Below are 26,801 nucleotides of genomic sequence, written 5' to 3' on the forward strand. Positions count from 1 at the left end.
TCAGCTCAGAATAAAACCTCTGTATGTCCTTCTGTTATAACACTGTGACTCTGTCAGTTTGTTAGAGCAGCTCCTGCACTGAAAATGTTTATTGCATAATGTGTAATCTCAGTTTAAATTTAGAAAAGTGATGTGAAGCTTTAGACACTGTCACTAATGATGTGATTGGTCACATTGATGGAACTCACTGGCCGACTCACACATGTGCAATCTAATGCAATCCAATACAACAGCTCTGCCATAAATTCTACTTTTGTCAGAAAGGTGACAATGTTTTTTGACCAACAGTTAATTGTTTGGTCGATAGAAAATGTTGAAAATGCCCCTTATGAGTTCACAGAACCCAAGTTGATGTCTTCAAATAGTTTTTGTTTTGTCTGACCAACAGTCCAAAACCCAAAGGTAAACAGAAAACAACAGCAAATTTGAGAATGCGAGAAGTGGCAAAAGTTTCTGTCAATCGACTTATCAATTAAGCGACTAATTATTTCAGCATGAAACCATAGAAGAGACTACATGTTTACACAGAATCCTTTCATGATCTATCAATAATCTAAAAAAGAATTAATTCAGTATTTTTCTATTTTTCTGTTGTGTCCTTAATCTTATTAACTTTGTTTAAAACTGGCAACGCTTACTTCAAACAACCATCGCTCAGAAAGATAAGAACATCTTTGAAGTGACGGGATGATCGTCATTTCCTTGAAGAATATATGACACTGATTATTTGTGTTACCGTATCATCTGAGCTCTTTAAGTGGTTTACCTGCCACCTTCTCTGAGCCCATCCAAGTGGATTGACAGGAGCAGCTTTGCCCTTTGTAGTCTCCAGAGAGGCCGGGGTGGACGGTGCTTTGTTTAGTCTGACCCTAGTGTGTTTCTTCTCCTGCTAAAGCCTTTGGAGACGCCAATCTCAGAGTGCCTGAGTGACTGGCAGCACATCATTCACTGTCAGCTCCCCAAAGCCTCATAGACTATAACCCTGATTCTCAACTGGTGCTACTGTCCTACAATAGACATCACTGTTTTCAGCAAAAAGACATAAGGACTGGACTGATGTTGAGATGTCTCTAGAGGAGTTATAATAACCCTTTTCTATCTAAGACATTGGTGGGAACCATAGGGTTTGGTCTCAAATCCTCAGAATTGAGCATCAGGCAGCAATATTGTATCAATACTTTCAACTCAGTGGTGAAATATATTTGGACCCTTCACTTAAATGCAAGTAGTTATACCACAATGTGAAAAAGGTCAATTAAAAATTAAAGTCCTTTGTGGTCACTTAAAGGCACACTATGCAGGATTGTTGTTTGTAGACACAACATTCAAAGTTGGCCCCTACTCCTCGGCTCAATGGCACCAGAGTGAGAGAGAGAGCAAAGCGGTGGTCAAGCAAGCTAGAAAGCGAATGAAGAGAGGGAGCGGCGCTAGCGAGAACAAAGCAGTGAATTACATAAATAAAATGTTATTTTGTGATTGTTTCACAGCGGTTATTTTCTAGAGCATAAATAAACACGCTCGTATCTCTGCACAATCCTGCAGGAAGGTGCCATATTGCTTGATTTGGTGTGAATGCAGCAGCTTCATCTGCTGTCCGCTGCGGCCTCTCTGCTGTGCGTCTGTGTGTAGCTCAGCCCCGCCCTCGGTCAAACGCACACACAGACCTGCAGCTCTTTATACGTCCGTGACACAGAGACAGAGAGCAGAGCAGAGCAGAGGAGAGAGACAGAGCTGTAACCTGGTCGCTACGCTATGAGTCCCGGCCTCACACTCTGTGCGCTGTTAGGCTGACAACCAGAAATGTCCCGAACACAGCAAAATAATAAGAAAATACAGACAGAGGGCATCTGTAGATACATACTTAGTCACACACTTCTAGTGGGTCATAAGTGATGATTGAGAGGGATTACTGTCGTATGAGTCTAGACGTTTTTTAGGAAAATCCTGCATAATATGCCTTTAAATAAAATGATATATATGTACAAGTATTGGCTTTGATCACCTGGCCAGTGACAGAGGAAAATTAGTCTCATCTTAACCATGGCTCATCTTTGGTCTCTCTCATAAAACTAATAAGCAAAAATATTTGGATGTAATACTTTGGTATTAAAAGTAAAAGTAGAAGGCTGAAGAATTGTCTCTTTCAGAGTGTTAAATGATACATGAATGTGTAAGCAACATTTTAATGTTCTAATTATAACAATATAATTATATTTAATATATTGCTCGGTAAATGTACAGTGACTATAGCAACATTAAAGCATCAATAATCGATATTTTCATAACAGTGGATGAGATGGTAGTGTGCGATGTGAGAGGCTAACAGAGAATTATCAGCGACTCTGCAGCTCCTCCTGGCTTTACGGTCACTGTCAGTGCTCTCATAGCATTGTTTTCGGCTGCAGCAGGCAGCTGTTTTAGGAGAAAAAGCTCTAAAAAGTCACTGTACACTACTTGCTCAGCACCAAACGGCAAACAGACACAGTTAGCTGTAGACTAGCTGCTGAACATAGTGGAGCATTTAGCAGCTAAAGAGCCAGATATTTCTCTTATGAGCTGTAAGGGTTAAAAAATGGGATGTTAAAAGGCAAAATAACTGAGTCAGAGCACTTCCTTGTTGCTGAAACGCATAAGGTCGATACCTCAGCACGCTAAGGAAAGCACAGTATAAGTCATATCAGGCAGCACAGAAGCAGACTCCCCGCCAAGCGGAATCAAAAAGACAATAAAAACCATCCGACCACAGACTCCTCAGCTTTCACAGTCAACACTTTCCCGTCTGTCCTCACCAGCTCAACCTGTTTGTTGCTGCAGGAAATTCTGTGAAATGGGTTTAAATATTAAATAAATCAACTTCATAGAGGTAGAGGAACTACTGTCTGTCAAGCTGTGATTGTCATAACTCGGTCTACTTCGCTGCAGTTCTCTCTCGCAAACTCTGCAAAGGCCAGAAGATTGAGTGCCATTGTTATTTTTAAAAACTCCGCAGGGAAAAGAATGGAAGTTTGCACAAAGCCAGTTCGGGCATCATGCTTCAGAAATTTTTAATGCTCATTTTATCACCACCAGTGCTGTGAAAACTGCTCAAATGATTGCTTAAATTATTATCTCATTTCATTTTTATTTGTTACACATTCAAGGAACTTTTTTTTTTTTTTTTTTTATATCCATATTTTTGTGATTTGATGCCGTGACCAGCTGGTGTTCTGCTTTCTTTTTTTGGCTTTTTCAGTTCAGTTTTAGGCTTTTTTTTAAGCTATGCTTTGCCTTAATTGACACAATATTTATATTTTATTTGTTTGCCTTTTTTTCCAGATGATTTGCAGAAACAGCAGCGGCGTTTCTCTGTGAGGCTCTGGGTGGTCCGAGTTGGTCTTCTCCCGCTATGGGGAGTTTCTCGGTTGACTGTCTCTGGACCGCTCAGGTAATTTGAGTGACTCCTAATTAATTGTTACAGCATGGTGAATAGCAGTCCCCCCCCACCACCCCCTCCTTGTCTTTACTTGCAGACCTCAGTTTGGCGTCAGACTGACATTTAAAGAGAAAAAAAAAAATACAAAATTGTAACTGTGAGTCAGTCCCAGGGTCGGGTACCGGGCCTCTGTCTCTGAGCCACTATTTTCATACTTGAGTGTCTGGGAAGTTGAATTGGAGCAGTAAACGTTCATAGTCGGTATGATGGATTTTCACGGCGCTGTTAAGAATCGGTCGGAGCAGCTGGTCGGAGCAGAGCGACGTCAGGCCGAATGTAAAAACAGACGGGAGTCGACGGTGGTGATTGGATGTCATATCTATCATACAGATGCATCATCGTTCCAGTCGATTTAAACTCTCTGGTTTCTCTCACTGGTTTACACTGATTGACTAAAGAACATTAAAATGACATCAACCTATTTCTGAAGTGAAATTCTGGAAGAATTCAGTCATTTTTTTTAACCAGGAGATATTAGTCCTGGTTGACAGCTAAATCAGCCTTTATTCCATCATCATCTCGGTTATGGCACCAAAAAAAAAAAAAATTGGTATAATCAGATGAAAGATTATTTCACAAGTTAAAACAAAAACTTCCACGGTCCTCTGAATGTTCTGTCTCTCTGTCTAAAAATAATTTTCTTTTGTTATTTCGACATAAAAGTCTGTAGCTGCTTACACTGATTGAGTACAAAACATTATAATAGCATCAACTTTTTGTGGTGTGAATTTCTAGAAGAGTTATGTCATTTCTGACCAAAATAGATCCCGTCTGAAAGTAGTTCCATCGTGGCAATTTCTCAGTGGTGACACCATAGAACAGTAAGTATAATCAGATGAAATATCACTACATGTGGACAATATCCTAACTGATTCGTCACACCAAGGAACTAAATTAAACATACGTACGTTCGCCAAAACTTCCACAGACATTTGAATACTTCGCCCTTTTAACTCGGTGTAAGCACGAGTCTACGGTTTCTAACTCTGAGAATGTGGAAACAGTAAAGTGCAGACTAGTGTGAACGTTAGTCCGTCAGAAAGAAAACACGTCGTTGCTGATTCTTCTTCAGCGCGCCGTGTTTTATTCACCAAACATCTTCGGCTGTCTCGCCTACATCGGGGAGGTGTCCGAGGCTGTTTGGTTTCCTTACATACAATTAACTGATAAATCACCATGGATACCGTAGATAAAGCACACAAAACAACATCATCATCCTTTAAAAAAAAAAACAACTTTGGATGGAATATAATTACTCCTAGTCGATGCGAAGTCTGAACAAGAAATATCAAAGCCTGTAAATAACAATCTTTCATCTTAATGCATCAATGGGTAAAAAGGTTGAATATTCATTTTTCAATACAAGGCAACAAATTCTGTATTTATTCAGCCTCATTTTTCAAACTCATTTTTCAAAACAGAGTATACTCACTCTCTTAATATTTATGTATAATTCTAACTCATTTCAAAGTCAATCTGTGGTTGACATTAACACATGTTGTGAGTAGTATTTTTTTAAGAAACGAGTGATAATAATGTTGTTTTCTACACCTGGTATCTATGATGGTTTATCAGTCACATGACTGATTAATGAATTGTATAAAAGAAAACAGGAAACAGTCTCAGACACCAGACGTGATGACAGCTGAAAACATCTGGTGAGTAAAGCACGGTGTAGTAGAGACAAGCTGTGTACTGTATTTCAGTTTTGTAAGCATAAATGTAGTTTTTGTAGACATAATACTGCAGTTGACACTGATTTGCTCAAGAATATTAAAATGGCTTCAACTGTTGAGCCATTTCTCAGTGAAAAGCTTAAATAACCAGATAAAACACACATAAAACATCCTGTATTGTGTAATTTGTCTCCTATCAGATGTGTTTCATACCGTTTATAGCGGGTTAACTATCCCTTTAAATATTTCCTCTGAGTTATTAGGCTATTATAACACAACTTTGCATCCATGTGATGAACTTTCTTGATTTGTTAAGTATATAATTAACTGGCTCAGACATTTCCGTCTGGTTATTTAATCCACTGACCATCTGATTTCCTGGAATATTTACTGTATTGAGATACATGTGATGATATCGTGATATAATATGTTGTGATAGAGGATTTTCTTTCTCCGTGTCGCCCGCTTCTATCCCACAAACTATGATATTCCCTTTTAACTCGCTGAGCACATTCTTTTTCTTTCTAAAAATACTTTTGTACAAGTATCACTTGTTCATTTTTAGCAATAAAAGCCCTCAGCAGAAGTTACATAATTTAACCCTTTCAAAAACGGTGAGGAATGTGTTGGCAGTAGCCTGGAAAAAGTTATTTTTATTGATCCATAGTCTCAAATTAGTTTTATGGATACAATAATAAGTTGTATTTGTATCCAAGAATGAAGAAATCTTTTATAAAATTGAGCAGATTTCGAAGACAATTCTCTCGTCTTTGCCTTCATATGAGCGTTTAAGCGCAGCGTCTGTTTTTCTTTAATAAAGCACCAGCTTGAGTCACAGCGTTGGCAGGGATCGACCATCCCGGTTGCTGAGACGAGGTAAAGATCTTAAGCTGGGTGTCTCTGCTTTGCACCCAGTGGGCTTAAACATATATCACACTGGCAGTAGGCTGTTTGCTTTCAACCCCCCCCCCCGTCCTCCACTTTCCCTCCCTCCCTCCCTCCCTCCCTCAGCCAGGCCGGCCACTGATCCCCTCTCCGTCTCTATCTCACAGTGAATCCCTTCTGGTCAGAGGCAGAACGTTGAGTTTTCACAGTCAAACAGCACCCATGCTGGCGGAGAATTTCTTTGATCCCCAAAGAGCTTCTACCAGGTCAATGATGTGTATTTAAACCACTTAAATCTGACTTAAAACAAACACAATAAAAGGAATAATCAGTACTTTAAAGTAGGCAACTGAAGCCTTAACAACACACAATCCAAAGAATATGACATTGTGGGATCCCACTGTTAAATTACCAAGTAATCTCAATGAAGTGCTGTACTAAACGCCTCCGAAATGACCATTTAGCATCAACACCGGAAAGAGAATTTAACATATGTGGCTTCTGAATAAGAACGTTTGTCTTTTGCGGCCCAAAAGTCTTGACCTCCAGAGTTTTCACATGGCAGGGGGGATAAGATGGGAAAATCTGCAGTTTATTCTGAAGGAGGGCTGTTCTGGGTGTGAAGACTGTGAGCTGTCCTGCTGACCCCTGTGACTCCTTTGATCACTGGACCTCGGTGACAGTGCACCATTCCACGCCAAATTGCCAAATCACAACACGGCGGATCATCTATCAATCTAGATTTCCCCCAAAAGAACAACATTTTATCTGCAGCAGATCTGAAACACTACAAGAAGAAGAAGAAGAAGAAGAAGAAGAAAGAAGACAAAACACTCAGCAGCATATAAAACATTTGTAACACATTTTCTGAAAACAGTAAGTTGATTAATTGATTAGCTGATTGACAACAATTTTGATCATTCATTCATTGTTATCATTCATTAAAGGAAAATGCCAAACATTTGCCTGTTTTATATCAATACAAATTGAATTTTTTTGTGTTTTCAACGCTTTATTGGACAAAAACTACTCTGGGAAATTGTGATTTTTCACTATATTATCATATTTTATAGACTGAAAAAGATTGATCGACAGTAAAAATAAACCTGAAGGATTTGAATGTAAAATTTAGGATTAACGACAGTCAGTAGCTTTGTAACGCTGCAATTTGCGCATAAAAAACCTGAGTGAAAACCAAAAATTTGAAAAAAAAGTTGTAAAACTAAACAACAAAACAAAGCATCAGATCTGTGTGGAGCGATGAATACATGAAACAAACAGAAATGTCATATTTCCATCACGTTTTCCACGTCTGAGCTTTGACCGCCGCTCTTTTAACGGATACAGCTCAAGTCTTTTAACTGCACCCACGTTGTTTCCCTCACTTCCGTCTTTTCCTTGTGTCTTAGTCCCTCCCACCGAGGCTGCGTTGCAAGGAAACCGAACGAGGAGAAGAAGAAGAAACGAGGAAATATGTTTTTTTTTTTAGAGAAATGAGACGTCCTTTCCTCAGAAGTGTCTCGTGAAGCGATGTCCGTTTCTGATGACGCTGGCAGCTGATCGGCTGTCAGTCGGCTTTAACAGCTGTAGACTTCTGATGGTTTATGTCTACACACATGTGCACTGTGGTGATACTAGTAAAGGTGAACAGTTCTAACTGCCAGAGCAGCTTTTACCTGTTCAACAAACACCTGCACATGAATAAAAACCTGCGTTTATATTATTTATTCATCATTTCCGTGTGTATTCATTGATATTCTGATTGTGAATTCATTATTTAACAACCCAGAATATGATCAGAGTGTCTTTTGAATGCTGGAAATTATTTATTAAGCGAAATGTTTGAGGGAAAAAGGAAATTATGTAACTCATAAGAAACCCGACGCTCAGGAATTTTCAGCCTCACATGTGACTGAATGGAAATGACGATAAATGATGTCAAATATAAATGTGTTTAAAATGTGTTTCTTGCTGACAGACAGACTCTCTCTGACTTTAATTTCATCCATAATAACAGTTAATGGGGGGGAAAATAACAGATCATGAAAAGAAAAATCTTTCTTGTAAATGAAGAAAGTTGTTTATGGTTCTTTTGTTGGTCAGACTGACAAGTCACAGATTTTTAACCAGATGGTGAATCTGGGGGAGCGATGCACACTACAGTTTAATCTGTAATCTGGCTCCACTCCGGTATGAAACTGCAGCGATGTTGTGATGTATCAGTCCGATCAGCTGTGGCGTCCAATCAATAACTGCCTTCCAATCCAAGGAGACATGTAAAAGACGGTAAAAGACATCCTTGAAGGCTCCTCAGAGCAGATATAAGAGATGTGAGACAACCTTCAAAGTGGCGGACCAGAAAGACTTCCGGTTCAGGATGGAGGATCTTTGGAAGATCAAATAATAGATATTATTTGATCTTCCAAATAGATCCTGACCTCATCTCATTGTGTCCTCTTCGTCCGCAATGGTCTAACGGCACCAGATTGGAGAATTAGCGCCACAAATGGTCTATCTTGATCAATCAACTCCTAATATTCACAGTAACAGCAGTGGAGGCGCAATAACTCTTAAATTTGTTTAAAACTTGAGCTGCTGTTGGATGGGAACATGGCTGTACTTGTCCTACTATGACAACATTAGCTGTGAAAAGGCCTTTTAGTTCATTCATGTTCAGTTAATGCAAACATAATTGTTCTCCTTGTGTACAAAAACCAGACTACATCTAAAATAAAATGAGAACTCTTGATTAAATGTTGTTCTCCATGAAATTAAAACACTTGCATGTGCTGTATAGTTTTTATTTTATTTCTCTTTGTCCTCTGTCCTCTGTACTTCCTGTTTCTTTTTTGTCACACATCAGGTTTTGGGAAGCGATCAGTTGCAGGAGTCCATTTTTCAGCTGGGCTGTGATCTCAATACTTTCTTGTCATCTCATTTTTTTTATTGACGTCAAATACACATGAATGCAGCCGGTGTCTGCTGTGGATCTCCGTAGGCTCCATGTCGGGTGTCTGGTGAAATCTTTACGTCGGAGCGTGAGAAAAAATGCTTCAGAAAACAAACAGCACTCAGGCCGAAGTGGCAGGAAAACGTCTTTGTTTCTGTGTGTGTGTGTTTATGTGACGGTCTAATTTAAACTAAAACAGATCTCAATGGTACAAATTGCCTGTTAATTCGCTTGTGTGCAACACAGATGTTTGATTTCATTGTCCAATAAATTTTGACATAAGAATCCCTCTTTAAAAAAAAAAAAAGATCAAATTCCACTTTGAAAATAGTTAATTTGTTACACCGGTGGATGTGTATAAGCTTAAAGGGTCTGATTGTTCACATTCTACATGCCGCACGTACAGATAAATGTAAAGCTAAGTGACTTTTTTATGCTCTCGCAGGCTCTCCAGGCATTCTGGGAATCAGTAGAGTGTATAAATCAAGCTTAATTAGACACCTGAGCAGGTAGGATCTCTCACTAGTATTTTTATGTTTGACAAAAGAAAGATGAAGTCGAACCACCAACACATTTTCAGAGTTTGACTGTAGGGCCCTCGGGAGGAATGTGTCTCCCACTAAAGCGTCACCTCTTAAAGAAAGCATATTATGTTACATACAAACATGTCATTTGTGGGACACTGGGGTGGAAATGTCTCCCTGGGGAGCAATCAGACTGACTCCAGCTTTTTTTTAAAAGTCTCCTCTCTTCGCCACTCCTCATTTTTCAGACCCCCTTAGAATTAGTCGAAATCCAAGCTTTTTACTATTCGCCTTACCCACACAGCTCAGTTACATTGATTAGAAATCAATTAACATTTTCCTGTTTGAAAGTCACTTTCTGCAATTCAACTCCACTGTAGATAAATCAGAGCTTTTTTCTTTTCACAGCAGAGAGTCTGCATTACTTCTCTAGCTCTGACTTTTAACAAATCTAGAAATGAAACAGACTTTTATTGTCTCACAAGAGGAAATTCAGCAAACTAGAATAAAAACAATTAAAAAAAAGCAATAAAATAAAGAGTCTAGTAAGTGCAAATACTCTACACACAATAGCAAATAACAGTAAAATATATATATTTATAAACAGTTTTTCATATATAATATATTCGAATTACGTGTGTTTATTTCACATAGAAAAAAATAAATGTTGACGTTGTTACACATAATTTTTGGAAACCTGTATCTGACCAAGAATAAGGATATAGGCGATATTCTATATTTTGTTATCGTCAACAAATCTTATGAAGTCCAACAATGTGTTGGTCCATCCATTTCTCAGTTTTTAATCATTTTAGGACAATATGGACCTCAGTGGGAGGTTTGCTGCACACCAGTGATTTTACTGGACACCTTGACCGTGTTGCCCAGTTTCGATGCCAACTGATGGATCATATAGAGAGTGAACATGTTTAAAACATCTGGAAATCACAAGCTGACTCAATTTTCTGGTCGTAGACTCCAAATTGTTATGAAATACAGTGTAATTTATCAGTTTTACAGCCGTTTGTAGAGACATTTCATTACCTTTAATATGCCTTACATTTAGGGTGTTATTATTATTATTTTCATCATTGATTAGTCTTCTTATTGTTGTCTTGATTCATTGATTATTACTGTATGTCGGTTTACAAAAACTTGGCCAAAACTGGAAAATGCTGCTCCAGATATTCAATTTACAATTACATAAAGAGAAAAATAGCTGATACACATACTGGAAAACCTGGAACCAGAGAATGATTGGGTTCTTTTGCTATTAAAAAAATGACCTAAATGATTGATTGATTATCAAAATAGTTGTCAGTTAATTTTGACTAATCATCTAGGTAGGTAACTAAGGGAGCAGTTAACAATATTACAAGCTGTATTTGTTTTATGTGCACTTTATGCAAAGCTTTAGACAACAGACTTGCCTTATTATTTATATTCTGCAAACATTTTCTCATCAGTTATCAATCTATAGGTTAGATTTATTTATAGCAAAGGTTACAGGTCCTTCACAATAAAAGACGGGATAGTAACAAGAACAAGAACACAAGGGGCAACGCGTCCTTCATTTTAAACTGGACTCTGAGGACGTCCGGTTGTTACTATATGGACACAACATGTCAGAGTAACAATCTCTGGAGTCAGACCTGAACCCAGTCCAGCCTGTTTAATCCAGTAACAGAAAGGGCATCTTCCCAGCAGGACCCAGGGTGGCTGTGTAAGGTTGCACCCCAACATTTATACACTTGGCACAGGCAACAAAGCAGCCACTCCTCTGGCAACCACCGCCGGTCATTAAGCATAATTTGTCTGGTATCCCTGTGTTGAAAATGCACAAAGGAGGGTGAATAAAGCCAGCATGAGGTTGTCTTCTGGGCTGTCATGTGGAGGGATGGTGGGGGGCCCCCATGCCGGGCAGTGGTGGTGGTGGTGGTGGTGGTGAGGCGGAGGGAGGGGGGGCAGACAGCGACAGAGAGGCTGGCTGGGGGAGCTCCCACAGGACTGCTTGGGGACAGCAGCAACCCGAGAGGGACGCTCCCCCCCCCTCCTTCACCCCCTACCTTCCCCTCCAAATCCCACCTACAACCACTGCACCACCCCCTCCCTGCAGCCATGCGTCTGACGGTTAAAACAACAGCCCCTGCGGCCAGCCAGGCTCCAACTCCCCTAGTGGATTTATGCCTTTTTCTCAGTTCCCACCACCCTCTCCTACACCCGTCCCTCTGTCTGCTGCTCCATCCTCCATCGGCCAGAAACACTCTCCTCTTTCTGAATTTCTCTCTCTGTCAGGGCTACAACAAGGCACTGACCCTATGTTGAGACTTTATGGATTACAGATTGTTGTTATTAATTGATTAACCGTATAGTCCTTAATATAAAATGGTGACAGTTACGTCCATCAGAATTTCCCAGAGCCCAAGCTGATGTCTTTAACTGGCTTGTTTTGTCCGATCAAAAGTCCAGAATCCAAAATATATTCAGCTTATTGTCATATAAAATAGAGAAAAAGCTGAAAATTAGAGAGGATGGAATCAGGAAATGTGGCAGTTTTGCTTACAGAATGACACAAATGATTAAGATTGTCAAAATAATTGTCAATTAATTGATTAGTTGACTTTTTGTTTCGGCACAAACCACAAGTCACTTCAGTGAGAAGTAGACAGAGTAGAGATCATCATTAGGTGCTGCCAGTTGAGACGCAGCTGCAGTTACATTCTTCTTGTTCTTCTTTCTTCTTCTGTGATGTTGATGATGCAACATATAGTGAAGTTTGCTCCAATGTAAATGTTCAGAATGATCCCAGATAGTATGTCTTCATTCACACACAAACACAATAAACTCTCTTAACAAAAATAAATATGATTTAAAAAATTGTGCAATACCACCCGTAGAGCTGTACATCGAGACCTCTGCACTGTTGACCAACTAATCATAAAACTGAAAAGCAGGAATTTATGTTTGAGCTTTTATTACCAGCTATTCCAGAAACAATAAGTAAAACAAATAAACTAAATGGAACCATTTGAGGGTCTTCAGCACATGTTTTTAAGTGGATGTGGCTCTGCCGTGTCTGTTTGAGTTTTGAACACTTGTTGAGAAACTCCTGATTTAAACCAGCAGAGCTTCTGTTAAATAACAGGACGCAGAGACGTCACTGCCCGAGTGTCACGTTTTATGATTAAAGGGAAAAAGAGAGAGAGAGAGAGGAAAAAAAAAAAAAAATTATTCTGGCTCCTAGAAATCATATGAAATCCCGTCTGTCTCTGCGTCTGTTTGGATCAAGCGGTCACATGTTGGACCGACCGAGGTGTGAACCGGAGGAGGTGCGACGAGCTCACGGAACGAACAAAGTGAATATAGGTTCCGTCATATCGTTCTGCTTGTTACCGCAGTTTAACAGCAGCTGATTGTTAAACAAACATGTTGGTTTTGTCTTCACAGAGGCTGGAAAACGCAGACTTGTGATGCTTTATTTAATCTGACGAACATATAATCTTGTACATTAATTTCAGATTACTTGCTCCATCTGAGGCTGCAATGAGGATTATTTTCTATTGATTCTTCTGTTGTTTCTATTATTCAATGAATCATTTAGTCAATATTTTTTCCCCCAGAGCCCAAGATGATGGTATAAATTGCCTTTTTTGTGTGATCAGCAGTCCAAAATCCAAATATATTCAGCTTATTTTCATATAAAACAGAGAAAATTGCAACTATGAGAAGCTGAAATCAGGAAAAACGTTGCCTGTCGATGTGTAATTGATTAGGCGACTCATCATTTCAGCTCTACTTCCATTGTCTTAACCCTTCTTCTGTTGGACTGAAGAATCGACCTTCAATCCGAGAACTATATTACCACATACAGTAGATTGTCCTTCAGGGGTTCGTTTTTGTTTAGACGTTAGCATGAAATCACTCCCTCCTCATTTCGACTTGACACAGAGCAGCGACTGAAATGAAAGTGAGGTATGAAGTCATGTGTCTGTTGCCCACCGCTCTGCTCAGCGTTGGAACGCCGGGCCGGTGAAAGTGACTGCCTGTCTGTCTACCTGCCTGTCTGCCAGCGCTGCCTCCCTGAGCGTTTGACACGCCGAAGCCACGTGGAGACCCCGCTGACGGTCTCACCCCGGTCTGCTGCTGCTGCTGCTGCCGCCGGAGCCGTGGAGGTGAGCTGGGAAGCGCCTGGGTGGCAGGGCAACACACGGGGCCTCCCTGGCTGGCGCCTGTAATTTTACCTTCCCATTCATCAGCCAGAGATATTAATAATAACAGCACATCTGGATTCACTTTACTGTCTCGTGTTAACCCTTTCCACTGCAGCACTGACTGCTGCTGCTGCTGCTGCTGGCAAGGCCCAAACCCCCAACCATCCCTCCCAACTCAAGTCCCATTCCTCTGGCTGTCAGTCTTCATTTCTCTGTCTCATCTACTGCTTCACTGTTTCCCTTTTCAGCTTCACAGAAAGCCAAACAGCTCACCTGAAGAATTTCATGTGCGCTCACGTCGATGTGTTTGTACGGAGGAAAAAATAACTAATTTGTCTTCTCGATTTTGAAATCTCCCTGACATTCTCTCGTCCTGCGGATCTCTTAGATTTAATGAGGGTTTATTTTGATCTTGGACTTAGATATAATAAGTGGTTATTCTTCAGGTTTTGGCTTATAAGCACAACACTGTGTTATCTCAGAGATCCATTATAATACTGGATAACTTTCGCCACAAACACTTTCATGCTCCTGCAGATGTCACTCAGTTCATAAAAACTCAGCTTCAGGGTTCTGGAGCGCCTCATGGACATAAGTTGATGCACAAAAATGCAAAGTTCATGGACTTCTAGTGAGAAAGGAGGCTAATCCTGGCTGTCTTGGATTCAGCTTGGGGAAATGTAAACTTCCTGCTGACTGAACTGAACTGCTCAGGTTAGGCTAACCCATTGTCGCTAACTTTGGGGCTAACCCCCTTCACTTTAATTGGCAGGTGGGACACAGGGACTCGGCTTGAGTCTTGAGGAATTGTAGCATTTATTCACTGACGAATAGCCTAAACTGTACACACACTGCACTGCTATGTTTTACAAACACGTCTACAAGTGGTTACTTGTCTACCAAACAGCACATAAAATTACATTGTTATACTTGTGTGACATAGCAAAGCTCATCCCCTTTTTGTCTTTTTAATTACATATTTCCAAACATCTCGATTTGTAAAATACAGTGGAAGTGCAAGTGTCAAAACTGCACAAAATTCCAGTTAGGAGCAGATGTTGGAGGCTGTTAAGTTCCTATAGTAGAAAAGGTCTAACTGTGATAGATAACCATTAAACATCTGTGCCTGGTTCTTGTCATTCATGTAAATAGAGTAATACATAAAATGCTTGTCAGACCTTCAAACAGCATCTGAAAATCTGAACCCCCCCCCCCCCCATCACACCTCTCACATTTTTTAGGTGTCTTCGTCTGCCAATTTTTGCAACTTTCCCAAACCGTCACTTTACTCCACTTCACGCAATCATTGCTCAGGTGTTGCAGGATTGAAACCTTCTCTGTCAAGCTCTTTTTTTTTTTTCAGTCTTCACACAACTTCTTCTGTCACTTTTCATGTAAACAGTTGAGTGCAACACCATGAATTCCTTTGAGGACAGACTGTCTGGAAGTGTTCGCCGTTATCCCCATTTGTACTATTCATTGCGTTGACACTACAAAGACACATAAAAGACAGAGTTCGTGGAGAAGCAGCCAGAAAGAGGCTAATGTTGCGTTCACACGTACGGATGCAAAGCAGTCGTCAGTCTCCTGCCTCTCATCAACCAGTAGTTCTGTGTACGTTGCATCGAGCACGTCGCCGGCGTACCAGTAAACCAACAATGTCAGCGATTTGTTTCCACTTCCATCATTGTTCTTTTAATGGTTCCCGGTAGCTCATTAAATACACATCGTAGAGAGAAGCCGGAGACTGTGACAATCAGCTTTTTCCTCAACTTTTGTTTGAAGTTATTTCATGTAGTGTACTGAGGTAGTAAACAACTCCCGTTTCCACAGGAATCAAAACGAGTGTGATTAACTCTTTGCTTGGCTGTTGCTTGCTGGGTGCTTTTTTTTTAAATCTCTCTAGCTGAGCCTTCGCTGTGTCATCATTTGAGTCTGCATGTGCAAGAGGGCAGGCCTTCCACCCCGCCTTCACATGTGGCCATTCACAACAGGTACAAACACTCTTACTTTCCAGTGTGTCCTCTCTCTAGATGGCTTAATCTTTGGCAAATTCGCTAAAGAAAGAGCCGATTAGCCGTCCGTCCGACACAAAAAGAGCGCAGCAGTTTGTTTCATGTCTACATGAGATGGGGCATGTCGCGGCGTAAAAACTCAGACGTTTGCCTGGCTGTAAGCCGCTGCTCAACACACGGGAGTCCGTAGACACCTCTGCAAATCACCCTACTGAGCTGTCTATAGGTGGAGCCAGGGCCCTGCTACTGGCCGCCAGGCTTGGCTCGCCGCCTGTTGTCCGAGCCTCCCGCTGGTGGCAACAGGTGACAGAGGTCTGCAGTGTGTAGAGCTGACAGCCCCCTCGCACCCGCGTAGAAACACTTGCTTCATTACCAGAACGCCCCCCTCCCCCTCACCACCCTCCCCAACCCCCTTTTAGCCCTAGAGAGCAACAGGGCAACAGACAGAAGTAGAGGGAGGCTTTACTGCTGTTTCTGTGGCACTAAACATGAGTTTGAGAGGAGGCAAGTCAAAAAAAAAAAAAAAAAAAAAGCTCAGTGTGCATCACTCATCTGCTCATGAGTCAACACTCATGATGTCACACGCTGCCCTGCCAGCCTCACACACAACTATACTGTATTACCAATTTTCGCATAAAAGACCTTATTTATTAAAAAAAGGGGAGAGTCGGCTCTTTTTCCATGCAGTGGACTGAGCCGTACCTCCCAGAGAGACCTGACTGTTAAACCATCGTGCCACAAACAACCTGCTAAAAACACTTAGAGTATTTCTCCCATACAGAAATAAACACTGGCCAATTAGTGTTCTTATTTTTGGAACTATTTTAGCTGCCAGAGGAATTGAAAATATAACCGAGCAGACATGGCCTGACACGGAGGACTGCAATTTCAGCCCCTGACGTCTCCGCGTGGACAACCAGAAGCTGCTATATCTATCAAGACCGTACATCAGCCTCGAGGATAGTTTATGTCTCTGAAATGAATCCTCGGGGTGGAACAATAGCGCCACTATTATCCGGCGCAGAGAGAGATGAATTCACATGAAGACAGGTCATCTTGATTTATGAAGTGTGAATTAGGAGCTGAGAGTTTGAGACCAAGGTGGGGTCGGTGAGGGGGTTTTGCATGGCACAAACAGACGTCTGTGTTGTAGGGGCTGGAGACGCCGCGACCTCCCGTCATCCCCCCGCCTCCACCGCCTCCACTACTATTGCTCTGACTCCTGGGCCTGTTCGCTCATTCACAGGAGCCTCTGGCACGGCTGCAGCTTTGGCTTCTGATGATCTGTAAAAATCCAGCTAGATCGGCATGTGGGGATCAACGCCTCGGCTTTGGCCTGGCGTTGAAATGCGCTAAATGCCCCCGCTAGCCGCAGAGGACGCCTGCTGTGTGCCTGTGCTGATCGTCAGGCTTCATTTATATCACACGGCGGGTTGATGGAGTGCTGAATCATCTATCAAGTGCAGAAGTATTTACTTGGATTCTAGTAAAATAAAGGCTGATCAAAAACTGCTGACCTGGGCAGCGCATGCTGCTTCTGTGTGTGTACTTGCGGGTGTGAGTCCATACCAGAGTTTGACCAAATCGAGCTGATGAAGATTTTATTGGATTAAAATTGACTGCAGTAAGGGAAAACAGCGAGAACAAACTCAAATCATCATTTTGGAAACTCGAAGATGGTCACAGATTTGAGATAATGGAGGTTTTAGTGTCAAGGGTTAAAAAAAAAGATCCAGGAAGTCCAGTTTGAGTAACCAGTCCATGAGTTCGAAGGTTTATCAGACACCAAAACACTTTACCGTCATGTATAATATTATGAGAGAAGGTTTTACTTCTCTGGGAAGTTATCACGACGGCAGTTTTATCTTGTGTTGCAACAATCATGAGATTAACCGAAGTACAGCGTTCATGTTCTGTACGTTTTGCAGGTATTTGATTCGCCAAAGTGTCAACTTCTTGGATGACGCTGCATTGCATGCTGGCAAAAGATAAGCCAGATTCAACTTTTTTTGGGGGGGGGGGATGGCCCGGCAGCTGAGCTGAAAGTGGTTCCATTAAAATGAGTCGGTCTGAATGCAGCCTTGTGCCACGTTCGTGTCAGATGGGATGGATGGTAGACATGGGAAAGATTCAGGACAATTCAGGACAGTTGTATGATTACACAGTTGGTTGATTGAGGGTCCAGCGAATGTGGGTTTAATCTCTTTTCTGCTTGACTTTCAGGCACTTATGTATTATGAAGCGCCAAGTTGGATATATTGGAGTTTCCTAGTTGTAATTATGACTTGGATGTTGACCTGAACGCTATTTACTTGTTGGAAATAATTATGATAACTCCAATATGACATGAACACAGAATTAGGCCTCACTTCCTGTTTGTGTCTGTTGTGTTTTTCGATTACTGCCAAAATAATGTGGCTTTTCAAAATTATTAGTTGTAATCTAAGAGGCCATGTGTACTGTTTGTAAAATTGTACTCAACTCAACCTTCAACCAGTTAAATTCAAAATACTGGAAAAATGATTATAGCAGAAAGAAAAAAAACGATATTTACAAAGAGCCAAAGGCTCTGAGGGGTAAAAGCTCAGTATGCCTAACATTGTGTAATATTTAATACCTGATTAACAGTGCAGGAGATTTAAACCCCATCAACCATGTGATTGCTCCAGGACTTAAGTTTTGTAAGTTTCAGGTTATTTTAAGGCAGAAAAAGAAGAAACGTCACATATTTTCTTCTCCAGCTCCTCTAAAGGATCATCGTCTATTTGTTTTTCTTCTGATATTGACAACTGAAGCACTAGTATACTAGTTCTGCCTTTCTTCTGACCCTGTCTGTCACCCATATGCCCAAGTACAAACTCAGTCTTCTGACTAATCACTAAGTATTTTGAGTTTTGGCGTGGCTAATAGATCGTGTACTATGACTTAATGACTTTGTTTGGGTGCAGAGTTTCTGTCTGTGAAACCTTCATGGAGGAATGGAAGGAAAACACTCACATACCAGGCTCTGGGTGCTTTGAGCATTTGGGCATCAACTCTGCAACCTATGGGAAAAATGAACTAAACATGCTAATTATAGTGCTTGTTAAAAGCCACAGATATTTATGAGTGTTCTGCACAACCTGAAGATGACTCTAATGGATTTGACTTAAACGATTTATTTGAGTATTTAGTATTTATTTGAGTATATATAGATAACTAGGTTTGATAATCATAATGTACTGGTAAGAGTGCCAATACATTATCAAAATGTTATTGTGAATAAGATTTCTCTTAAATTAACTTGTAAACATATAAACAACCAGTTAAATCTTTACAATAGATTTTTGCAGACTGAAATAGTCATTAGTCATAAGGACAGAGGCTTGTCTGAATGCCTGTTTCAGGTTGATGCAAACCAAAATTTGTTTGATATTTACTTCCTGAAAAACAAGATTGACTACATAGATGTAAAAAAGTGATTTCAACACTTTTGATAATAAATAGATAACAAATTCTTTAAATTCTCCAACAGAAAATAAACAGTGTGATATGCAAAATCAAATGGTCAGTGGTTAGTCGTCGCAATTAATTTTAGTTAAAGTAACGATCTCGAATTCTCTGTTTTGTTCTCTTTGGCGACGCCTGTGGTGATAAGTGGTAATTGCAGGTGTGTTTTTGGACTTCACTTCCCAGAGATCCAAACAGTGTTGCCTGTGTGATGCATGCATGTATAATAAGAGCTCAAGAGCTGCTCAACCTTGCAGCCAATTTTTCCCAGTGGTCACTCGCTGTATTTCAGCGAAAAATCCCCCTGAGGCCCAAAAAGCATTTTCCCCCCTCTTTTACTGTTGTAAAAGAGACGTCTGTAAACTGTTGACAGAACACCTTGAACTGCAAACAAGGTCAATTATGACTCTATTATGAATTTTTGATCCTTGGAGGTTTTATACTTGTAAAACTTTCCCTTAGCCAAGAAATGTGATTTAAAAATCTATGACATCATCACAATGTAAAGTCTATGGGCAGAGCGAGAACTTGCGGAAACACCACTGCGCATATTCATGGGCCGCACGATGCTGAAGCAAACCCGGAAGCTAGAAACTTTTTTGGCGTATCTGCCATGCAAGCAATTATTATTGGACTGAAAGGACGCCATTTTTGGTCCAGTATCCAGCTCCTTTAATACATCCATGGTGTGACATCAGTCAGTTGGCAGTTGGCAACGCTAGCAGGAACCAAAAAAACAGTACGCCGCTTCACAAACAAGTGAGTTGAAGATGAGTGAGTCTGTAGCTCTACCTACCCTCTCTGGCGGACCAACCACTGCTGGGTGGTGGAAAACGTGTCACTAACTGAGATGTGATTTTCCCAGGAAATGTCGCCACTGTCACCCAGTTCATAATACTGCAAACGCAAGAGCTTTCATCAGTGAGCCATAGGCGCAATCACCATTGTGTTTCCCCATTTAGCGACTTAACAGACATTTATTTTAAATGAAATTCTTCAAAATTATTACTTTAAACTGGCAGCAGAGGTGATTATAGTGATTGTGTGCTCTTGGATTGCAGAGGAATGGAAAAAAAGTGCTAAACAAACTAGTAAATTGCACACCTCCCAAGTGCCAGAGTAAACATAGTGGCACCCACTTCATGTCTGTGTGTATTCAGCTTGGCACTGTGGCCACAATTAGCAGGAGGTGTGAAACAACGTACCGAGGAAGATAAAGCGTGTGAAAAGGTGCTTTGTGTTTCCTGAATCACTCTTCAGTCGCTCTAACTGCTCTCCATTATTGATAAGTTTCAGGATATCGAGCCTCAAAAGTCCTTTTTTACAGATTTATTCCAAAAAAACAAACAAAAAAAAAAGACTTCTTGGGTCTTTGTGGTTTGCTCCTGCATGGATGAAAGCTATCAAAATCCTTGAGTCCTTTTTTTTTTTGTTGTGTTTTTCTACCTGAGCGTGCCTTTTCTTGGTACCAGCGCTGAAGGTGTCTGCCAAGAGAGAAGTCTGCTTTTTCTCACTAAATGAGAAATCAGCAGGGAAGGCTACAATGACCCGCGCATGGCTCAAACAAGGAGATTCATTTTGAATGCTATATCCTTAAGCGCAGGTTTAAAAGTCCTCTCAAGAACCAGACCCCCGCAAAAAAAAAAAAAAAAAAAAGAGGTCATTACGTCGGTGGGTTTATTAGCCAAGGAAACTGTGTTTTGTTAACTCAAGAATAAAAAAACTCCTCAATTAAGCAGGCGTCTGTCTCAAGTAACCTGTCTTTTTTAGGGAGGAATATTTCACTATCAAAATGTTCCTGTGGTAAAACAGTAGGAAGGGATTAGAAGAAACAAAAACAACTCAGCATTAAATGAGCCTGGCAATCCTGATGACACTTAATGAAAACCATATTTGGATTTTAACCCCTCCTGACACGTTAGAAATGAAATATTACAGCACGTTAAGAGAACTAAAATGCCGATTTCATTTTAATGCTTCCTCGAGTGTGCGACTACTTCATTTAAATTGCTCAAAAGTAAATTGCTCTTAATCTTTTATTTGCATGATTCATTGAAAATTGGTGATTTCATGAATATTTGAAGAGGCTGACGTTACCATGTGAATGCAATGGATTGAGCCTATCTGTCAAGCTTTTTTTTTTGGTGTGGGGGGGGGGGGGGGGGGAAGCGATAGTTTATGATACGTGCTGGTCAGATGAAAAATATACGGGTGACATTTTCCAGACTTTTCACCATCATTTGACCGTAAAGTAAATGAGTCGTGTGGTCAAGTGCTTGTGTGAATTAGCTCATTCAAAAATGAAACAGAGATGCATTTATCTAAAGCGAATGGTTTATGGCTGATGTAGCAGCTGGCTAAGTTCTTCCATTAAATTATTTTTCAAAGAATGATTCTCTGAGCATGAGTTTAGACAGGTTCACAAATTGTGATACTTTCCATGGCTGCTGCTTAGTGAGCGTTGTTTATTTGGGAGCTAATTTGGCCGGCTTTATTGAGAGGCTCGCTCTAGCACGGTAACAGGCAGAAATATTGTCCCACTTGAGTTGGACACGAGCAGTAAATACGCTGCAAAAAGTGTCCTTAACACAGGCCGTTTCATCTCATAGTTTGGCTGTATGTTGCGCTTTTCTTCAAAAAAAAAAGGTTCTGCAGAGTAGGTGAGATCATGTCACTTCATTGTTTCCTGCATTGTTCATCAGGAAAATGATTCTTATAAACTGGACACAAGTTAAATAAACTCACCCTTAGTTTCCCTTTAAGTATCTTTCAGTTTGTTAAAATCATCTCATTCCACTCCGCCTGACATTATCATGAACTCTGTATCAGCTGCTTCCAGCTCTTTGTTGATGTTAAGTGAAATATTCAAACCCCAGACTGAGTGTTTTTACGGCTGCAGCTTTCTGTCAAATGCAAATATTATCCAGATGTTTTGTGCATCAGTATAAACACATTTGCATACATATACTGTCTGATCTTCACTTGAATTTCGAAATACAGGTCTGTGTGTGTTTGAACAGAACTTGGATACATAGAATGAGTTTGTAATGACTGAGGTGGGTTTAAAGACAATAAGGCAATAATTCACTTAACAATAATAAGTGAATTCATTTATTTTTCAAGGCTGAATAGTTGTGCAGTTGGAACATAAAGACACTTGGAGAGTTGCCTCCTTGTCATTGAAACAATCAAAGTTGACTAAACTCTACAAGCAACAAAAAATATGCATTCTGGAGTGACGTCTAATATTAAGGTCATGGACCTTTAAATCAATAATGTAAAGAAAAGACCAAACAAATCATTTGCAAGCTGTATCTCAATAAAAACAAATACCAAGTGGACATAAAACTGATAATTTAGGTGTTCTAAGTGTATTATTTGATTAAATAGGTGGTTATCTAAGTTTAATTTAGCTGACAGAAGAAAGACTTGATGTCATGTGATTGAATCTGTGAAATCCTGAAAAATACCACAATGTTCAAATACTCAATTACAAGTAAATGTCCTGCTGTTACTTAATTATACAGATTTCACAGCAAAATATTGAAAGTAAAGGTTCTAATAACGCAGCAGAATGGCCGCTCACTGTCAATGTTATATTATTTTATATTATATTAGTGGATTGTTGTATTCCTAAGTGTATTAACATGCAGCATTTTGGTGTAATCTTGCAGAGAGGGAGCTAATTTTAATGATTGTTAGGTAGTTTACTGTTCTAAAACTGATCACACGTTTTGTATGTAAAATATTAATCTGCAGAGTCTCCACAGCTGTCAGATAAATATAGTGGAGTAACATGTTTATGTCTCTCTGAAATGCATCTAGTCAAATACACTCTGAGCACAAGAACCTCAAAACTCTTCTGAACCAAGTGACACTTTGTGTTTTATAAGAAGTTTCGGATGTTCTGCAGGAACTTAAACTGAAGCTCCAGCAGAATGAAAGACTTTGTGCATCATTCCTACTGTGACACTGATTGAAGGAAGTCTGGAAAACCGACAGGGGGCGTCTCATCTCTCCCGGCATTCCCCCCCACCTCCACCACCGCCCCCCTCCTCTCCCTCCTCCTCCTCCCCCCTTCAGCGCGGTGGAAGAAGGAGGTATTGGGGATCTCCTCCTAGACAACAAACCCATATTCAAAGAGCGGCACACGAATTACATCACGCTCCGTGCGGAGGATATAACGGAGGTCGCGGGTTAGTCGCACCGCTTTTTTGCAGCGGAGACAAGAGGAGCATCATGCCGAGCCCGCGCGCAGGGAGCCCGAGGAGACTTCTGAGCGCTGTCACGCAGTTTATCATAAAAACTAGTTTCCACTGACGCTGCAACGGACACACGTTTTTTTTTTTTTTTTTTTTTCTTATTTCCCTCACGGATTTATATCATGGGAATGTGTGATTTTTAAGGGACACTCACGACGCAAGTTTGGATACGGCTCACGCGTAATTGCGCACAAGAAAGTGTGTCCCCCCTTCAGCGCTCCCTGACTGCTCCCTGTGCGCACTGATCTCACCGCTGGACCTGTCTGACATGGATCAGTCTCCGCAGTTTGTAGCCATGTATCTATTAGTGCTATCCCTCGGACTGATGATGGACAGGGGGATTTGTCAGCACTACTACCTTCTCCGCCCCATACCGAGTGACAGTCTGCCTCTTGTGGAATTAAAAGAGGATCCGGACCCAGTCTTCGACCCCAAGGAGAGGGACCTTAACGAGACCGAGTTGAAGAGCGTCCTGGGAGACTTTGACAGCCGCTTTTTGTCCGTTTTACCTCCAGTCGAGGACAAATACACCGGGAACGACGAACTGGAGGACTTTGAGATCCTAAAACCCGGTGGAGTACTCCCAAAGGAAATCAGAGCGGTGGATTTCGACGTCCAGTTCGGCAAGAAGCACAAACCCAGTAAGAAACTGAAGCGGCGGCTGCAGCAGTGGCTGTGGGCGTACTCGTTCTGTCCGATCGTGTATACCTGGACCGACCTGGGGAACAGGTTCTGGCCGCGGTTCGTGCGGGTGGGCAGCTGCCTGAGCAAAAGGTCGTGTTCGGTTCCGGAAGGGATGGTGTGTAAACCTGCGAACTCGACCCACCTGACGATACTGAGATGGAGATGCGTGCAGAGGAAAGGGGGACTAAAATGCGCGTGGATACCGGTTCAGTATCCGATCATCACAGACTGCAAATGCTCCTGCTCCAGTTAAAAAAAAAAAAAAAAAAGACTCTGCAGCAAAAATAAATTATAAGCTCATTATTTTTGTGATTCTTGTTCACATGCACTACCGAGTGTAGGAATGTATTTTCTGTATATGCGGTGCCATGCAGTTCTATATAGCTCCCTGTACAAAGTCAGTATTATTTGTAACCAGAGTCTACTTTATTTGTGGAGAATTGGTTATATATTTTGTATTTATGGAGATATGGCGCATAGAGCCACGTAAGGACTTGCAGTTGTCCATATTTGGATGAAGCAGATCGACCTCAGAGTTAAACGTGGGATTATTGATACAGTTGTGTATCAATGACTTGTTTTATCCTGTAAATTAAGGAAATTTTTTTTGCTATTTATTCTTTATATTCGTACAATAAAACGACACTGAAATGATCCTAAATGTATTCTTTTCCCTTCTTTTTGAACACTTATGAGCTGTGGGTCGGATACCATTAAGTCACCTGCTCACAATGTGTAGGTCTCACGCTAACACCATTTTACGCATCAGGTACTTTTCACAATCATGAACTTATATTGCAGAACCATTGTGTCTTGTTTATTGTGTGTCACAGTTTCAGCGTGAAACATCATGTGCTTAAGAGGATTTGGTGATAAATAGAATTCTTTTGGAAGTAGACGAATTAGTATATTACAAGACAAAGCTCTAACCAGTCCTCTCCCGGCCTCCAGGTAACCGACACTGATCTTATCACTGTAAAAAAAGTGCCAGTCACATATCAGACACGTTACATGCTGATAAAGGAAGAGGCTGTGATTGGACTGATTGAAGGAATCAGCAGCTGCTAACAGTTCTCACTCACTTTCATCTAACACAGACCCTCCTCCACATTTGCAGCCCAGCAGGAGTTTTCTGCTCCACAGTGAGAGAAGCAGATAACTGCAGCATCTGTGACACCGTCGACGTGTAATAAATTAGTTCTCTAACACCGGTTTATACTGTGTGATGAGTAACCCGTCAGCTGGTCTGTGTTTAAAACCCCCTGTTTGACAAGAGTGACGATGAGTAATTTCTAAAGATATAAAAAGAACAAGAATTTTGTAGATTTATCACGTAAAAGAGAACAGAAACTTGTTCTTTACTTTCAATTCTACTGTATTCTTCTACATAACTACATTTCAGAAGGAAGTATAATGATTTGTACTCCACTACATTTATTTAACAGCAATAATAACTAGCTACGTTGCAGATTTAGATATTAGATACAAAAAAAATGTGATATATCGCTGTATATTAAAATGAGAGGTGAAGGAGTGTTCAGATTCTTTACTTACAGAGAGTAAAAGCAGCCATACAGAACATTATTATACTGATGCATAAACATGTCAGCAGCATTTTAACCATGTGTCTGGCTGAGGTGATGCTAATTCTAATGACATTACATAATATTACATAGTTCAATCTATAAGAATGCATCATATCTTATTAGACGATCATATGTTTTGTGCATAAAATCTTTTTATCTGCAAGGTAAGATAAACATAGTGGAGTAAAAAGTACATTTCCCTCTGAATTGCAGTGGAGTAGACGTATAAAGTAGCTTATAGTGAAGTACAAGTACCTCAAAATGATATGTATGTGAGTAAAAACTACCCAACAGTGTAGGAAGTAGTGAAGATTAGCTCCGCCTCCTGCAGCTGGAACATTAGCATGATGCAAACACATTCGTGCATTATTAATAATATGGCGACATTATATAAAAATATATGTCTTTTGCATGTTAATTAGAAGACATTGGAGTATAACTTTGAATGCAGGACTTGTAATCGAGTCCAGTGTGGCGTCGCTTCCTCTAATTAAGTCAATCATGTGAGTACATCTTCCATTGTGTGAAGCACAAACATCAGAGATTGCTTCACATCTTGTGGCCGTCAGGCACCTTTTCTTCACTTCACTTCCACCTCATAATTTCACTTTTACTGACTCTGAATCTGATGATGCCAGTTAATCCTTTAAACTCTTGAACTCTTTCCACAGTATACGATACTGTATATTCTGCACCACTACATCACATAGATGGTTAATATTGTAAATGTCTCAATTTTATCAGCATTTCCCTCAAAATTCAACCTGACATGTTTGGCTTTTTTTTGGGAAACTTCACAGACTATCACTAAAATCTGAATACATTTGGCCACACAACACGACCTTGTAGAGACGGAGCTTTTCCTCTATTAAAATTAACAACAGTATTTCAATAAATTAGTTTCTGTAATCGTCTGAGTTTTGCTTTTGAGTTGTTGCTTCTCTCTCTCTCTCTCTCTCTCTCTCTCTCTCTCTCTCTCTCCACTGACAACGACAACCCCCTCCCTCTGTTTTTCCACAGCCTCAGTCGGGCAGACAGTGGGGCACC

The 26,801-nt window shown here is 40.6% G+C and overlaps 1 protein-coding gene across 1 annotated transcript; it reads left to right on the forward strand.

Moving 5' to 3' along the window:
• The first annotated feature begins 3,343 nt into the window (after positions 1–3,343).
• Positions 3,344–24,822, forward strand: LOC121883610 (noggin-like). Its single transcript, XM_042391972.1, has 2 exons — positions 3,344–3,424; positions 23,136–24,822. Exon 2 carries the CDS (start codon positions 23,753–23,755, stop codon positions 24,419–24,421), a length of 669 nt encoding a protein of 222 aa, XP_042247906.1. The 5' UTR covers positions 3,344–3,424; positions 23,136–23,752; the 3' UTR covers positions 24,422–24,822.
• The last annotated feature ends 1,979 nt before the right edge of the window (positions 24,823–26,801 follow it).

The sequence above is a fragment of the Thunnus maccoyii genome, chromosome 18 (assembly GCF_910596095.1).
Source record: "Thunnus maccoyii chromosome 18, fThuMac1.1, whole genome shotgun sequence".
NCBI lineage: Eukaryota > Metazoa > Chordata > Actinopteri > Scombriformes > Scombridae > Thunnus > Thunnus maccoyii.

Coding starts and splice junctions, on each gene's coding strand:
- LOC121883610 (XM_042391972.1), top strand. CDS start 23,753: ATGGATCAGTCTCCGCAGTTTGTAGCCATGTATCTATTAGTGCTATCC.